Below are 18,020 nucleotides of genomic sequence, written 5' to 3' on the forward strand. Positions count from 1 at the left end.
TCAGTTATGGTTGAAACCCTAATGTTGATTCAACATACAAGTCACCGACCACTTTCAATGTTTTTTCAATGTCAGCGTTCAACTGTTTGTTGAAAAAAAATTTGTATTAAAATTCAATGTTTCTGGCTGACATTGATTCAATGTTGTTTCAATCATTCTGTGCTAACTGGGGCGGATTGCAGTTTGGTCCAAAAATGCTTGTAAATTCCATGGTGGTAACAGACGTTTATTAAAAATGTATTCATTTTAGCCGTAATCAAGACAAGACGCCCAAACATCTAACTGCAGTTTCAGCTGATAATGCCTTCCTGTTTGGTTGATTAATGGCTTTTAGAGTAAGAAAAAAAAAAACTAAACAAAACTTAGATATAGTTCTTAACTACAAAAAGCGTGGCTAGAAGTTTGTGTAAACACAGGCTACATGCTAACATTCAAAATGCAAAAATGAAATTTGCTACAAGCTTTCAGTCAAGTGCTAAGTGGTATTTATTTCCAAACAATCTTCTTTCTTTTAAGTTTGAATTTCCGTCACTCTCTTAATACAGTTACAAAGTTACAAAGAAAACTGGGGAGTGGAGTTTTGTTTCTGCCATTTCATTTTATGAACATGGAATTGCCAAAATTATAAAATAGTTTTTTAAAAAAAATTCAAAATCCTGTTGTTTTTGTCAGATGCTCTGACGTAAGGACGTTTCTTATCTGTCAACGTAAGAGTGTTAAGTTTCTACATGGGGACAAGCCGTAGAAAAATTGACACGTTTTTAATTTGAGTTTTATTTTAAACCCGAAACAGTGTTCAAATAATTATCTGTATTTTTTTTTACTAAGTATTTTAAATTCTTTAGATTAATCTCAGAGATTACCCTTTTACAATTTCACACCCGACTTTTTGTTATGTTTAGTCCGGTAGAATAGGTAGTATAAATCGAGCCAACCCAGGTCCGTTGGAAAGGGGCGTTAGAAATCTGAGCAGGAATGCGTAGTTTCGTGTTTTGAGTAGCGAATAGACAGAAAACATGGAGGACAAGCGGGATGTTCAAACTTCCAAACGACACGGCAGCTACAAATCGGTGTTATCTGCTGGTTCTGCCGTGGCCATGGAGATTAAGCGAAAGAAAATACGTGAAAGCGCTTTCTTCCTACAAAAAGAGGTAAGTTTGAAGAGACAGAGACACGGCTTTGTTATGTATGTCGTCAGGGTGTGAATTATATTGACAAGTCACTCGATGCCCGGAGGGAGTGCAAAGTCCAATAATGCTAGCACAATGGGACCGAGATATGCGGATTCACACCATATTCTAATAATATTCCCCTTTTCATCAGAATGATTAATTGCAATATTGTAACAATTTTGCTCTTTATTTCGCGAACGTTGTTCTTGAAGGAAGCATCCACTTCCACAGACACTCTGCATTGTGTCTAATTTGTCTTCATTTCTCTGTAACACGGTTCGAACTGGTCTGATTTTAGGCTAAATGCATGAAACGACGCCCAAGCCTTCTGAAAGACACCCTGCAGATAATAGAGGACGTTAATTTGTTGCACATGCGACAGATTTCCAAGCAGCTACAGGTGCAAATTTCACTTCCTTCATGGAGAATGATGATTTCTGGGTTCCTGAAAACAATAGCTGCGTGTTTATTTATATATTGATCATAGTTAATAAGCACCCTGTCATAAAGGAAGTGCATCAGGCTAAAACAAAATATAAGTTTTCAATTTTAACAAGAATCCTCTTTGAGTTTTTTCTCAGAAATCATCATCAGTACTCTATTGTTGGTAGAAGACCTAACATTTCATCACTGTCTCTAATCATCCCATGTGTAGTTTGTATGCTCATCTTTAGAAACAACCTAATACTTCCTACATGCGCCTTTTTGTAGATTGAGTTGCTCGTAATTGAGAGACGTTTGCTTTTTTTTTTTGGAACCACTGATGAGTTGCTTGATGCCTAATGACCATTATCAAGTCCATTTTTTATTAGACGAAGTCTTTAGTAGGTCCAGATTTCATGTAGTCTTAATTTACAATCTCTTACATTTGTGCTTTTGTTAATATTACTGCTTCTTTCAGGGGAATTGCTTCAAAGATGTAAATAAACATTGGTTGTGTATATCAGTCAAAAAGTCATTAACGTTAACCGATTCTGATATCGATGCCGAAATTTCGTGCATTCCCAAATAAAAAGACTGGGGGGAAAAAAACCCGGGTAGATTTATTTAAAATTGGCTAAAAAATGTTTGTCTTCAGATTTCTCAAAATACTCTAACATTATAAAATGTTTATTGTAGCTGAGACAACCATAAAGAAGGCTTGTATTATTCTGTTGATGCCATTTCTTGTCAAACTCAGAGAGCTCCCTTTTTTTTTTTTTTTTCCTTCATAAATATTAACATGTCATCTGGCCTTTAGTGTTATGTGGGTTGTTAAAGACTTTAACAAAGCCTGGGTTGTTCATCGTCAACTTTAATTCATCGTCAGCCACCGTCTCCACGTGTGTTACAGCCTCGTTGTGCATGTCTTAAATGTAATTCATTCTGTCCATTCAGAGTACAAACATAGAAGAGAAGCTTCAGTTTGAGACGAGAATGCGTGAGGGGGCGTACAAGCTGCTGCTGGCTTGCAGTAAACGGGAACAAGTCCTCAACGCTTCCAAGAACGTGTTGACCTGCAACGCCAGGATCAAGGCCTACCTCGCCCAGATGCAGCGAGAAGAAGGGGAGCGGGACATGGTGGGAGCAGAAAGAAGGTAAAGAGTTTGGCGAAAGCTGTGACGTCACGTAAGAGATGTGTAAAAACACAAGTTGTGCGCTCCCAATACAGAGTATTAGGAAATGCTGATCTTTGAGGAAGCAAGTTCTGGAGGACGATGATAAACGGCAAAAATAGATGTGACATTTTCAGAGAAGTATTTGCTGATTTACCCACCGTCTGTGCTTCACAGACTCGCAGAGGGTCGTTCTCCATGTCCTGGGACGGTCGCAATTACTGGTAAGACTGTTTTTAGTAAACATTTGTGGCGTAAGAGAATATTTGTCCTGCCAAATCTTCAATTTTTACCGTTTGCTGAGAGCTCTTCATAGTAAACTTCCACTTTTTTCCCCTCTTTGTCTTTTACGTAGGCCTGCGCTTTCCTTTGATTTGGAGGGATTCGGACCATTTTAGTAACAGAGGAAGTATGTTCGCCCACTGCATTTAATATCTTTTTATTTTCTTCCTGCACTAACACATGCTGCACCTCCTCTGTGTTCGGTAGGCTCCCGTCGGGTGGCGGTGTTCTGCCTGATGCAGATCGGCTCTGAGGTGTTTGACACTGAAATGGTCGTGGTGGACAGATCTGTCACTGACATCTGCTTAGAGGGGCTCACTCTCTTGTAAATATGTTTTGCATGTTTTATTTTCCCATTCATGCACTCGGGGAAAGCAAACACTTGTCTTGATTTTGTTTTAAACGATGTTTATGAAAACTGAATTTCAAAATATCACACAATTTATTTTTCTTTCCACATTCAATCATTTAAATTGTTTTTAAATATTCACTGACCTGTCATTTGACGGAATTACTAACCACACTATTTTTAATCATTCTCCAGTGTGTGTTGTGTGCATCTACATACTTTACAAATTTTAATTTGACTAAGATTCTTTCTTTGCAGCAAAGATGTAGTTCCCCAGTTTGAACTGAAGGTGGAGCTGTGGAGCTGTGCCATGGAGGAAGAGCTCACTTTACCGAACACGCCAAAGAAACTTGCAAAGAAGCTCCGTAACTCCTTTGGAAGGAGCTCTGGAAAGAAGCTCTGCTCCCTGCTGGATACTCCAGATCCCGACACCTTCCTGCTGGACAACCCAATACCTTCGTATGTGTTTGTATCATCTAACAAATCCTGCACCGTCTCTTGGAGTTTCTCATTGAGATATCTGTCCCCCCCTCTGCAACTCTGTACAAATCTGAATGCTTTGTATGGGATTTTTCAACAGATCACTCCAAATATCCAAATAAGGCTTAAATAAATATGTGTGGTAGTCTATATTTAACCTTCAGATATTCATAGCAAATGTTTGTACTTAAATGTTCCTACATTAATCTTGTGTTGATCTGAGGGTGAAATGTTTACTAAAATGTATTTATAGAACTCGACTGGTAGGATGAAGTGCTTTTTTTTTTTTTTAAAGAAACGATCAGTATGTTTGAAGAGTGCTCTATATTTGTGTCTGCTCTCAACCAGGGGAGCCAAATACAGCCTGCTGGCCTACACAACACTTGGTCTGCCTGATGCTGATAACAGCTTTCAGTCTCACTCCCTCATTGTCTACCAAGGCGGTAAGAAGCAAAGAAACACACTTTGTTATTTGTGACCTGTGAAGAGTTTACTGTCTCCAGCTCATAAATTGAATCAACGTAATAATACTGATGGCTTATTCATTCATCATTTTGGTAACACTAGCAGAACTGAAAGCTACATGTACAAGTAAGAACATGTAGAGGTTTTTCCTTTTAGTCGTTAAGTTAGTTTCTTTATCTTGCTTCAGTTCAATTCAGATAACTTTATTTCTCCCCAAAGGGTTATTTCAAGGCACATGAGTATTACAGACTCACTCAAGAGTGATGACTCAGACATTAGGATTAATAAAATTAACACATACTAATACATAGAAATAAGTAAAATGTTATTTTTCCATGCAGGTGTTTTCATTTTTTTTTTTTTTTTACAAATTTCACATCCAAAATATACTGATTCCGTCGGATGACATTTGAGGAAAAGAAAAAAAAAACATAATGGCTCGTGGGGAGGACTTGTTTGATTTGTTGGCACAACTTTTTCGTGATGAAATGTACAGCTTCCTCCAGGTCTGCGTACTGTTTGCGTCGAAGCTCCTGCTTTTAGGAAACTGAATTAAGACTGAATTCCTCAGAGGTTTGTTAGAGAATATTATTGAGCAAAATGCATCATGAAGAAGAGCCACATGCACCAAAGGCTAACTGATGAGACCACCGTCCAGTTGGATTAAGCTCTGCAAAGAATGGACAACATTTTCAGTCTGTAGAGACGTGCTGCAAAAAACCCCCAAAAAACAACAAAAAAACAATGTCTTAATGATAAAAGATGGTTTTATAAAATACTGACTACAATGCGCACACCACACACCAATTTTATTTGAAATAAGTTTCGTAAACGTTGCAACACTTTAAAAACATGCTCTACTCTGTTTCAGGTTGCCACATTACATTTTAGTGACACGGAGTAAAATTTCTGTTTGTAACTTCATTAAATCTATAAAAAAGTGACCCGTGTTTACATACTTTTGTAATATTAGGAATGTTTGAATCCCCTGTTATTAAATGGGGCAGCATTACAGGAACAGATCATACAAGATTGCAGCAAATATAATGAGATCTATTTTGTGTCGTTATTTCGATTCTGTATGTTTTGACCAACAGTTCTGAACGTTAATATTTTCTTGTGTGTCCTTTTTTTTTTTTTCTGCATCCTCACAGCTGAGTGGTCATCCTGGCTTCCTCTGTACGGCAACCTGTGCTGCCGCTTAGTGGCGCAGCCGGCCTGCATGACACAGAGCGCCATGAGCGGCTATCTGAGTCAGAAGGTGCGTTGACGGCTTTCATTGTTACGTCACGTAGTAGCAGTGAGTCCTGGCCTGGATTGTGCAATCATTCTGTTTTTGTTGCTCTGTTGATTTCCAGCAAAGTGTGCAGGGGGTGAACCGCTGCTGCAATCTCTACTGTCTGCTGAGCGCCGGCTTTTTGTCCTGTTACTTCACCCCTGAAGAAATCGATGCCAAACTGCAGCCCACTCTTAATGTGCCAATCAATAATGTGAGAGTGCGGAATATAAAACAGATGTGTATATATATATATATATATATATATATAAGGAGAGAAGATAAAGCATCAATTTTTTTGGTCTCACTTCAGCTTTTTCCTTAACATTTCTCAACCAAGTAAAATGCCTACATTAATTACTCAGATCCTATTAGCATGTTTGCAGTTTTTCCCCTGAATTAATCTTGGTGTGCAATCCCAGCTTTGTCTTTTACCACTAGAGTAAAAAGCATACATACACTTCACTTATCAAAGCCATTAATGTCAGATTATATCTGGAGGACGTTGATGCATCTGCAATGTTCTTTTTTAGGGTGGAATAATTGTACAGCAAACACCTTCAACACATTTTGAGAACACGTATCGAGTGCACAAGTTGGACGTTCTTTATGTGTTCATACCTCTTTCTAATCATCAGATGGTCAACATTATGCCTGCAGGCTCAAATATAAAAATAATAACAATAATAATTGGTTAAATGTAGGACTGGACCACTTCGCTTTGTGTCAACCATCAGTCTTTTGTAGAGCACTTTTTCATGGAACTATGGAAACCAAAAAGACTGCAATCATATAGTGGGAAAACGGTAAAAATCTAAATGACTAAAAAAATGTATAATGTAAATAAAAAATCTAAATACATAATGCCACCCACACCATGCTTGACATTTGCTTCAGCGTTTTTATGTCTGAAAGCCTCACCAATCCACAAATCAATCTTTAAAAGTCCAAAATGACTCTCATTCCTGCCGGTGGCGAGTTTATGCAAACTTGTTACCAAATCCTGCAGTGGGATCAAAAATTAAACCGAGATTGTTGGGCTTTTTTTTCAGCCTGTTGTAAGTTATGTGTCGTATCCGCAGGAGACCCGCATTTGTGTGTTGGACAAACAGTCAGGCGATCGCAAATCCAAGAGTTTGTCCATCATCAACCCTTCACCCGAGGGATGTCAGAGTGTCGTGTTCACAGCAGACACCAGGGAGGAGCTGGAGGAATGGATCAACTGCCTCCACCAGCACCTCTACGACCAGAGTGAGTGTGCTCGTGCGAGCGGGAAAAACTTACGGGCTTGCATTTAGATAACGGGGTGTCCGCGCAGCCTTAAAAAGTCTTAAATTCATCAGAGTTGGAAGTTGGCTTTTAATACGCCAATGACAGGTCTTTAATTTTGTTGTGACAGGACTATTTAATCTTGTATGGTGTTATATTTCTCGTGGGACTTTTCTGTCAGGTAAAAGCTAATGAGCATTGTGTTCTGTGACTCGAGGCAGTTGTGGCTACTGCTAACTAGCTGCTCATTAAGATACCCTAGCAAATTAGCATTTTTGCACCTATAATGGGTAAAGCGTAAATTTATCGCCAGTTGGCTGTACAAATTTCTTCTTATCTTAACTGGCTCACTTCTGCCTCCAAACCATGCAGTTCATTCTGTGTTAAAAAGCTCAGCACTGCTATTATGTAAAATACACAGTTATCTTTAGCATATTTCTGTCTTAAATGTCATTGTTACTGGTCTTAAAAAGTGTTAAATGTTGTGTTGGTGAAACCCTGAATGAAGTTGGTAACATGATTAGATCGTCTGGACAAGAACAGACTGCAGGCATTTGAATGAATAGAAACCGTCATGTCTGCCCTTATTTATGACCAGGCCAGTGGCTCCACTGCTGCGACCGCCTAATGAAAATTGAGGTCGCATCACCACGGAAACCATCGCTTTTCCTCGCCAAGCAGGCCGACTCTGTTTACAACGACCTCAGTGAGTACAATAATTTGAATTAGACGCTGAAGTGAGGTGGTGGCAAGCTGATATTTGGCTGCAGCTTTTAGTGGGGGGGAAAAAAAAAAAGTATTTCATTTAAGATAATATGTGCCATTACTCCACAAAATGTGTTTTCATTCCAAAGATGATGCATGCAAATGGAATCCTTTTACATGCAAATGAGGAAAGTGGAATGTGTTCTTCTACGTCCTTTGAGAATTATATTGTTTGCACATCAGACACAGAGAGAAAAAAAAAAGTGTTTCATCTATAAATTTCCTTCGTTGTTAGTTAACTTAATATTTCCTGCAGGTATAAATTCACCCAACAAGTTTGAGAGCATCACAGACATAATCCACAGTAAAATCGAAGAGACAGATGGCCGCTTCCTGATTGGGCAAGAGGAGGAGACGGCGCCCCCTAACTGGTCCTCTCTGTTCGATGGGTCCCACTCGGTGGTGGTGGAGAAGAGCCTTCTGTCCCAGAGCAAAACCTCCACCCCGTGTGCAAGCCCCAGCACCGGCTCCACGCCCCTGAGCAACAAAAAGCGCCGCGCTCCGCCCCCTCCTTCTGATGTGAAGCCCTTCGCTAACCCCACCCGTCCGGACAGACCCCCCCTGCCCTCCTCTCTGCTACATCGTCCTCTTCCTCCGAACCAGGAGAAGGAGAACTCCGGCGCATGCGCTTCCCGCCCAGCTGTCAAGTCCAAAACAGGCCGGCCCTCGCTGGACGCCAAGTTCTCCGCCATCATCCAGCAGCTCCAGCGGAACAACGCTGTGGGCGTGGCGGCTCCAAGCCGGAAGATCGCCCCACTGGCCGTCCTCGACGTGCAGCCGCAGGGTCCGCCTCAGTCGGACGTCCAGAACCACAGCGTCCAGATGCCTGAGGATGCAGCTGACGATGTGTTTGTCAGAGCCTACAGCGGTCCCGGTCCCGGTTCCGGGCCCGTTCCCGCACCACGCAGCAAACTGAGGAAGTCGCTCAGAGAGAGGATGAATCTCAAACCTTTGTGATCTCAACCCCTTTTTTTCCCAAAAAAATCTTTTCACTTCCAGCCAGACATTTTACACACACTCATCCTCAGCATGAATGTCGTACTAAGCGGTTCTTTGACTTAAAATTAATAAAACATAAATGATTTTTCACGAAGAATTGGGTGCAAAACTTTGAATTTACTGTACGTTTTCTCTAATTCACACAGGGCCAAAGTTATACATGCAGGGTTAAACGATATAGAGACACCTCCAGTAATATTTGACTAAATATCCTGACATGTTGATAAGAAACCACACAATATCTGTTGCCATCATGACATTTCTGCTATTTGTTGTGGATATATAATAACTTTCCTTATCAGAGATCCACAAGTTGCTACTTGCTAACCAAGGCCCAGCTTCTCGCCAGATAATAGTGAAAATGAGTTTAGATGGACTAGAGAAAATCTGCAATAAATTCAAACTTGTTCACCTCAATGTTGTTTTCCAAAAAATCAACTTTCACCAAGAACGGTTCAAATGAAAAGCTGAGGAGGTGAAAACTCACGCGTGTGAACTTTTAGGTGGAAATGTATAGAAAATAAGAAATGAAATTAGAAATTTAGAAATGTATTTGTTGAAATTGTGCGTCTGTAGCTCGTCACTTGCACAAATAACTGTGATAAAACCACTTTATCTGATTCAAGTAGCATTATTAAAATCAGACATTTTTATTGCATCTCAGTTAAGACTATTTCATGACGGGTTTTATCAAATAAGCACAAAAGTTGAAACTATATTCCGTATTTACTAGAATTAGCAGATAAACCTTAGCAGATATAAAAATGTTTGATGGATTAAAAAAAAAGTAGTCATTAATGTTGGGTATGCATCTGAAATTTGTTAGAGAATTCAAATTAAGATGCATAAAGGGGAAATATGAATTTATTTTTTTTATTTTTTTTATGGGAAGTGGTGGATTTTTAGTTTAACCAACCCTGACCAGGAAGTGGCTGTCAGATATTCGACCATTTTTCGATCAGAGAATGAATAATGTTGGAACATTAAGTAGGTGGCGCTAGCAACGAAACCCTGTTGTGAGGAAGTTTTCAACAGAGAAGATGACTAAAATTTGGCAACTTTTATTTCATGTAGAGTGTTTAAAAATGAGGCCAGAAGAACTTATTAGATGTCGGAAGCTACTCAAAAGGAAGCTACATTTTCAGTGACAAGTCTTTATGCTCCTAGAAAGTAGGATGGTTGCGCAAGTCACTTTTTCTTATTACTTTAAACTGTCAACTTTGCCGAATTTGCAAAATGTTGGCAGTCTTTTAAAATGCTCTGCAATAAGAACAGGATACCGTTATGTAAGGAATATGCAGAGACTGCTGCTTGCATTTAATAATGCTAACCATTCGAAACGCTCACATGCAAAGGGTTTAATAAAAACAAAAGGTAAAACCTTAATTGACAGTGACTCCTGTTGCGTTTTTACATACAGCAGTAATGAGACGCTGTATATGTTGTTCCTACAGTGAAACTAGAACTGCTTGATACTTCTCAGTGGGGTTAAAGCTTTTACAGAAATTACCACACAAAACTGATTATTGCTTCTAATAAACTCCTGCATTATAACATTAATATAAACACAATCAAACGGTTAATCTACTAATACAACACACCCTATAGGCCCCCGAGTCGTAACATTGCCGCCTAAATCTCAGCGCCATTTAGGTGCCGCACTGGTGGATCTGCTGCTTCGCTTTGTTCGTTCATGTGGCTAAACCCCACATGTGAGACGGCATGCTTCGGTTGAACTAAAATAGAGAAAGCGTTCCCTCAGCTCTGCGACATGAAAAGTTTCACAAATGCACTTAATTTAAGTTGATCCATCTGGGTGACGTGGGGGGACAAGCCGGTGCTTTTGGAGCTATTGACGTCCTCCACTTACTGTGACGACTTTATGACCACTGCAGCTCGCTTTAAGGAAAGGCAAATTGTAAGCTAGTAATGTGACTTCTCGGCCCCCACCCTCCCGCACTTCCCCTCCCTCGAGGTCTTTAATAGAGTAACCTTGTTTTTTTAGTGGCTGCGCAGTACGTCTAACATAATTTAACATAGCAGCCAATAAATGCTCTGAACATAATTGAATGAATGGGCCTTTTGAGTGGCCTGAATAACGAATGTCCTTGTGCACTTGTTTTGAACGTACCCAGTACTACAAGCCCCCTAAATATTCCAGCCACTTAATGGCATTGTGTTGAAGAATGGCCGTCGTAATTACATGCGGAGTACAAAACATCGTTGAAACTACCTGAAAACACGAGGCAGGACGGGGGAAAGCTATAGAAGCTATTTCCCCCCCCCCTCCTGTTGTTATCCTGCAAATTCATTTAAATACAGAAAGCTTAAAGCTTTCAGATGCAAACGGGAATGCAGTTCATTATTTAGCTATTTGCCAGATATATCTTATATTTACTGTGATTCACCTGGTTTCTGTACTGCACATTCTTGGGAAAACAAAATTGTTTTTTCTTACTTCAGAATGAAACTTTTTGGGACAAAAGAAACTGTGATAGATTTCTGCATTATTTTTTTTTACACAATTTGCTACACAGGCAACACGAGTACTGGAATGCTGCTTGTATCAAAAATAGTAGTAAAGGGGTACAGCTAATTGAAAAATTAGCTGTTTAACTATAATGACTGCAATAACAAAAGTGAATATTTGTAGTTTATTCCTGTTTATGACTGAAATGTGTCTTTACAAATGCCATTTTTATGCTTCTTTTTCTATCAGTAGGCATACGGACACATCAATCTTGCATTAGTTTATAGTTTCCACGTGATATAAAATTATATTTAGATCATAGGTGTCGTTTCTCAGAAAGTGGAATTGCTTCTCGCTGTTTTCTTGGCAGCTATAACTGTGTTGTTTTAAAAAAAAATTACTGCTGATCTGCAATAAAACGACCTACATTCCACCCTGGTGAGGCTGCTTTTTTTTTTCTTTTTTTTTTTTTTTACTGAGCTCTGGAAGTATTACAGAATATTTTTTCATGTTAAAAGTTTACCAGAGGGTGGCAATAAAAGTCAAAGCACAGCTTTTATTGCACCCCAGTACACACGCCATAGAAATGCTACATGCACTGGCGCATTTGCTCAATGCAGCAAATGCTGAAGAGGCTTTTCTGGCCGGGAGCCCAGAAATGGCCTGTTGTGAACATTAAAGCTGGTGGAATCTCAGACAAATAATGCTGTCACAATAATAAAACGCCATTCACACCGCGTTTACTAAGGGGGGGAAAAAGAAATGGAATAATGTTAACACACTGGTGTTGCATACCAGTTTATACGGTCCTTGCATTTTAATAGTGCTTTGTAAAAGAATTTATACCCTTGTACTTTTACACATTCGATTGCTTTATAACCATTTACTCTGTTATTTTATTGGGTTTGTGTGTATTGGACCAACACAAAATAGTGCATAATTGTTGAGTGGAAGCAAAACAATTGGTTGATAAAAGATTTGGACACAATCATGTTTCGATCCAGCCTAAGATTCCGAAAATGGAAAAAGATTTGTTGTCGCAACTCGTCAAAATGTGTGTGTGTGTGTGTAAGAAACTGATGAAACATGTACTGATAGTAAAATATTTTAATTAAATATACAGGAGGTCATATCATACAAAATGTCTTTATTTTTTGTTTTGCTGCCAGCTGGATGATTGGTAAACAGATGGCTATGGTATCAAAAAACAGTTTCAGGATGCACAACATAAAAAACAATGAAACAACAAATAATAATAATAAAAAACAAGAAGCGTATCCTAAATTTTAATTTGTAGTGTTGTTTGAGCCGAACATAAAACAGCAAAAATGGGACACATCTAGTTTGTGCAACCAATTTTTTACTGTTCTTTTTTCATTTTTTTCTTCTTTTTTTTGCTATTTACAGATTATAACAGTTTATATGAGAACAACCACGCAGTGCTATCTACAGTGCTATTTACACAGATATTAAGACAAAAAAAGAGAGTTTGCCGTAAGTAGTTCCCTCCGTGTGAATGTTCTGTACAGGAGCCAGCTTGCCTACACACAGCAATGTACAGTACTAGAATCAGTAATGAATGTCTTTAAGTGTTCAGCAAAATCGTAGATGTTTACAGCTTAAAAAAAAAAAACATTTTTCCTCGCTTTAAACAGCAAAAGAAATGTTCTCTGTGTATTTCAGTTATCCTGGATTGCAAATATAGTGGTTGTAAAAAGCCAGCACAGGTGTTGTCTTTGCACCTCGGGGCTACAGAGCATGGTAGGAATTCTTTATGGAGTTTGGTACCTTTTTCATCGCGGCCGGAGAACATGCCCTGCAGATGACAAGACACCGAACCTGTGTCTTCATCAGCTGTTTTTTTCCGAAACTGGCTGTTGTTAAAAGAACAAAGCAACAAAACTAAAGTTGAATCTACGGTTACACTTTGAAATCCTACCTTTTAAGTCTGGTGTCTCAAAGTGGGCCAAGTTGTTTGATAATGTCTGGATACTGCATTTGGACACGAGCGTGACAGTAAAATCGACATTCCTACCCTGCTACAGGAGATATACCTTAATAAGCGTAGTGCTAACTCTAATCCAAAGACTGTGAAAGGCACAGATATTTTGCAAAGCAGTAATATCCTAAGTGACAACATTCCTATCAACTCATATATTAAAAGAGTCTGTTTGTCAAGAAAATGAAGCGTTTCAAGTCAGGAACGAAAATATGAAATGCAGATTTTTTTTTTTCTTCCTTTTTCTTCTTCCTTGTGGGGAGCATTCCACAGCAGACGGCTGCTTCATTACGCTGTTCCTGCAGACGCAAAACAAGCCACAGCAGTCTACCCGTCACAAAAATGTTCCGAGGTCGAACCACTTTCATCACAGAAGGTGAAAGTCACACGGGCCGAAGACGAAGCATCCACGATTCGCGAACAGATGCGAGCGCGTCACGGGAAGATGCGTTTAAAAACAACAAAAGACGAACCTGAATTTTGCAAAAGAGCGACTCTACAGTACATCTGTTGCACACAGCACCTCTGAATGTGGCCGTGATGAAACTGTTCGTGTTAAGCAGCGCCACAGCGGGTGTTAACATTTATCCCAATCAGTCCACTCCAGCTGGATTTACTGTGGCTCAAACAAGGAACAGAGTTCAGCGTGGAGACATGTAAACAGACACACAGCACTGGCTGCCTGGAGAGAAATAACAAATGATTCAGCTGTTTTATTTTGGTAGCAATTAGGCATGGGCTGGTTACTGGTTTTAAAAAAAAGTTGTGTTTTCAAAATAGCAAACCGTTTTTTGTCATCCTGCTTCTAAAGTCAAGAATCTTTTCAATAGAGATGCTAAAGTGAGCAGTTTTCTCTTAACTTTGTTTTCAGAGAGCTCTGAAAACAGCATTTCCACATGTATCACAGTTAATAAAATACAGTGATGTGAAAGACTGTAGAGTATGTCAAGGCATATGAAAGCTGTGAAAATATTGCAAAATTAGTCTGTCTCTTAATTTGTTTCCAGGCCTGTAAATCAACACAGTTCTGTCCTTCCCCCACCTAATGCTGTGCACTACCAGTTAGCTGGTTGACAGACAGCTGCTACACTTTACCCTCAGTTAAAAGTAAGACCAATTTTGGTGTTTGAAAATATTTCCCATTATGAAAAACACTTAACACTTTCAAAACCACGATTGCCAAGCTACCAAGCTGCATTTCCTTTAAGACACTGATTGCAAACTCTACAGAGCAGTTAGCCTGACTAATTAATCAGTACTATGCACAGTAAGCTCTTAAAAACTTAGTGTTTGTCATGTATTTTTATTCATTTGGTATTAAAATCAAAATGATAAATGAATGGTTCAGGTAAAGGGAAGCGTGAATCAGTTGTGGTAGTTAATGCTAGTCAAATAATGCTTTTTAACGCTCATAGGGCACGTTGTGCTAATGTGTGAAGAGAGAGAACAGCTTTCCGGACTCTAGCCTCGAATGAGCTTTGTCGCTTCTAAATAGAAACGGTTTTAAAGGGTACTCTGGGTATTTAATCCAGTAGTGTCAGCCACCAATCAGACACTGTCGTCATGGGATGTTGTTGGACGGACTTGAATAGAGGCATATTTTTTGGGAACAGGTTCGAAGGCGCTAATGTGTGTTGCCCTAGCTTGATTATTACTGTAACAATGAACTTAAAATTTTTGCAGCAGTCGGAAAAATACAATGCTTTTCTGTTTTAAATGAAATAAGTTAGATAACGGTGCAGAGTTCTGCTTTATTTTTGTGTAAATACTGTGAAACTGTGGTACTGTTACTCAAACTAACCGTCCTCTGAGGATCTCATACCGACCCATGCCTGTTTGCAAAAAGATACATACTGAGGTTAAGAGTTTGTATTTCATTGTCATGTTACTTTTAGTGTTTTTAGGCAACTAAGTTTAGCCCTCCGACACAGTAAACAAATGGCTTTTCTCTACTTCCCTCAACTTCTCACGTTCCAGAGCAACAAACCTGACTCGTGGGTCACTGAAAGCGACAAGCTGATTTGTGAGCATAATACACACGAGCATTGTGCAAATAGGGTTACAAAAGCAACAACAAGATACAGTAAGAGGTGATAAAAAATAAAAAACAGTGCAAGATATATAAATCAAGGCATACACAGTTAGAAAACAAAAATTTAATTTGCAGTCCGAGTGATGGATCTAGCAGTTTGTCATCGGCAAAACGTATGATCAGAGTTTTGCCTCGACTCGAGCCACGATGTGAATGAAAATAAGCCGACACAGTTTCAACAATGAGAAGACGGAAAAAAAAAAATTGTTTTCTCTCCCTCAAAGTCTGGTGCTGGGATGTACCGACGACAGCTGAGGTGGGGGGAGGGTCGAGAGAGGGTAGAGGTGGTGCAACAGCTCTCCGTACAGTGCCGCCCCGCCCGGGTACCTGTAGAGGTGGTGGGGGCTGGGGCTGGAGGCTAGCAGCTGCCTGTGGAGCATCATGGAGTGGATGGTGAAGGGGGGCATTAGTGGCGACACGGCCGACTGGCTTTTCAGGTACTGCAGGCCTGGATGCTGCTGGAGCCCGTCCTGGGCGCCTGGTGACACCAGCGTGCCGTGCGGGTAAATGCCAGCATAGAGGGGCGTGGTGTGGGGTGGGGGGAAGGCGTTCGCAGAGTGGCCCTCGGGGAGATGGTTGTTGAGGTGAATGGCGTGAGCTGGCTCAGCGGGTTTTAGCTCCTCAGGGTCGCTCCGTCGGACTGCGCTGGCCGGGTGAATAGGGGTCACCACTCGCACCTTCCTCTCCGGGGCATCTTCGCTGTCCACCTCCAACAGGCTCCGCTTACTGGGCCGAATGGGACTGTTGAGGGACAGTTCGCCTGAGGCTTTGGGGCTGGGAAACGACTGAGAAGTATCTGGTGAGCTTTGTTTGGGGGTAGAGATTGTCATAGGCGAGACTCTGCATGCCTTAGGATGGGAATCCAAACCGTGGTGCATGATGGGATAGGAGAGGCTACAGAAAGAGGGCTTGGAAAAGGAGGAAACCCTTTGAGATAGAGGTTTAGAAATAGAAAAGTCTCTGGGCTCGTCGTCAGCCTCTCCATTCTCTCCTTGCGTCTGAGTCCTGTCACCGTAGTGAGATCTGTACACCAACCCTTCCTGCTCCAGACCGGCACAGACAAAGCTTTGGCCGCCCTCGCGCTCCCTGCTGTAGTGCTCTCTCCGCTCTCCGCCAGGAAAGCCAGCCATTCTCTCTTGGCTCAGGCAGCTCTCAGTCTGTCTGTACAAGCTGTGAAGGTGAGGGGATGAGTAGCAGTCCCCCGTGTAGCTCCTGCACTGCGTGACTGGACCTTGGAGGATTTTCTCCCCGGCGGTCTCCGCGCAGTCCTGGGTTTGGGTTCTGGTAAGGTACGGCTGCCACGGCACGCTCGCCTGCGGTTGAATCTGATGGCTCGTCCGGCTGTAAGAGTCCGACAGCTCCGCCGCAGCGATCCTCTCCGACTGCCCTCCGCTGGTGTGTTGGTGAGCCTTGCTGCTTTGTGCGTGCTGGATCACTGACGGCCTGAATATGGGTGAGACCTCTGGGATGCTGTCGGACGCACCCTGGTACCTTTGTCCCAGCAACTCCTCTTCACTCTTTCTTTTCTCCTTCTCTCGATCACCTCGATGGAGAGAGGACACGGCTGCGGGAGGTGGAGACTGAAGAGAGGAGAAGGAGTACGGGTTGGACTCGCACACCTGGGACAGGAGCTTCTTTTTAGCCAACGGAGACATGACCCCCTGGTTGGCTTTGCAGTAGACGGCTGTCTGGGTCGACTCCTTCTTCATCGCCCCGTAGTCTTCCTTCTCCGAGTAAGAATCTGTGCTCAAATCTATACACTGTCCGTCCACCTGCTTACACATGGGCAACACTTTCCCCACTCTGCCGCCGTGATTCTCAATGCAGTCTTTGACCTTGGAGAAGTGCTCAGGCAGAGCCACATGTCCAGCAGCTTTAGTCTGATCCCAGCGGGGAAGCAGGTAAGAAGTTTTTGGAATGAAATGCCCTTCGGTTTGCTGTTCGCCTGCGAGCTTCGCTTGGAGCGCCTCGCTGATCTGCCTCCATTCTGGTTGGGCGGAAGGCCCCGTGTGGAGGGAGAAACCACCGTGGGGCGGTCTGCAGTCAGACTCTTTGAGGCAGAGCGAGGACGGCTGCTCCACGGCCAGCGACTCCTCTTTCTTCAGGGTGACATGTAACTCTTCCTCCTCTATTACAATCGGTTCGTCTTGAAGAGCGGCGTCGATTTTTATGGCTGTGGAGATCTCGTGGTTGTCTTCTTTCACCTTTGACTCCTGCATGTGAGAAAGGACAGATTAACACTGCGATATATTATCTAGTAATCCATCAACTAAAGAAAAAAAACATTCAGGGGAAGGAAGGAAGACAGAAAACTTAGTATGAAACAATCATTTCTTTCAAATTTCTGAATACTGAAAGTCCAATTATGCCTAATAACAAATACAATAATTTACACTTTAATTTATTGATCTAGGATGTTTTCTCTTTAAAAATGACTATATTTTTACCTGTTTTGAGCCAAGTGAGCTTTACATTTAGATTGAACTATCATTATTAAACTGGCTGTAAAATACCAAATAAACTACTATTTTTGAAAATTTTAAGAGGTTAAAGGTGCCACAGTTCACAAACTGTGCTTTGAAGAATCTGTATTTAGTCTAGGACGATCCGTAATTTAATGACCAAGTCCAAGAGTTTTGCATTTTGAAAAATAGGTTAGTGAGGAAGCTACAAAAACAGCAAAGTGGACTCTATATTCCAAAAAGCAAATCTTCAGAGAAAACCTTTTACCCAAATACTATTTAAGAACATCAGCAGCAATATTTGACACTCAAACGTCCAAAATATGTTGGAAAAAATGTGGGGGA

General features: G+C 41.0%; 2 protein-coding genes across 3 annotated transcripts in view; one reads left to right on the top strand and one right to left on the bottom strand.

The window, feature by feature from the left end:
* Positions 1-909: 909 nt before the first annotated feature.
* Positions 910-11,555, top strand: rtkn2 (rhotekin 2). 2 transcript variants are annotated; one of them, XM_008429161.2, is made up of 13 exons: positions 910-1,151; positions 1,471-1,572; positions 2,550-2,749; positions 2,945-2,991; positions 3,123-3,176; positions 3,257-3,374; positions 3,657-3,857; positions 4,227-4,321; positions 5,498-5,604; positions 5,702-5,833; positions 6,702-6,870; positions 7,487-7,594; positions 7,910-11,555. In XM_008429161.2, the coding sequence occupies exons 1-13, from the start codon at positions 1,017-1,019 to the stop codon at positions 8,608-8,610; spliced, it is 2,169 nt and encodes a 722-aa protein (XP_008427383.1). In that variant the 5' UTR covers positions 910-1,016; the 3' UTR covers positions 8,611-11,555. The 2 variants fall into 2 exon arrangements, with proteins under 2 accessions (XP_008427383.1, XP_008427384.1); XM_008429162.2 differs by lacking the exon at positions 1,471-1,572 and having other exon boundaries at positions 914-1,151.
* A 659-nt stretch (positions 11,556-12,214) lies between these two features.
* arid5b (AT-rich interaction domain 5B) overlaps positions 12,215-18,020 on the bottom strand; it is a 107,947-nt gene continuing 102,141 nt past the window's right edge. The window contains exon 10 of the mRNA XM_008429163.2: positions 12,215-17,426. Within this exon, the coding sequence (XP_008427385.1) occupies positions 15,432-17,426 (1,995 nt within the window). The 3' untranslated portion in view covers positions 12,215-15,431. The remainder of the gene's footprint in view (positions 17,427-18,020) is intronic.

The sequence above is a fragment of the Poecilia reticulata genome, linkage group LG15 (genome assembly GCF_000633615.1).
Source record: "Poecilia reticulata strain Guanapo linkage group LG15, Guppy_female_1.0+MT, whole genome shotgun sequence".
Lineage (NCBI taxonomy): Eukaryota > Metazoa > Chordata > Actinopteri > Cyprinodontiformes > Poeciliidae > Poecilia > Poecilia reticulata.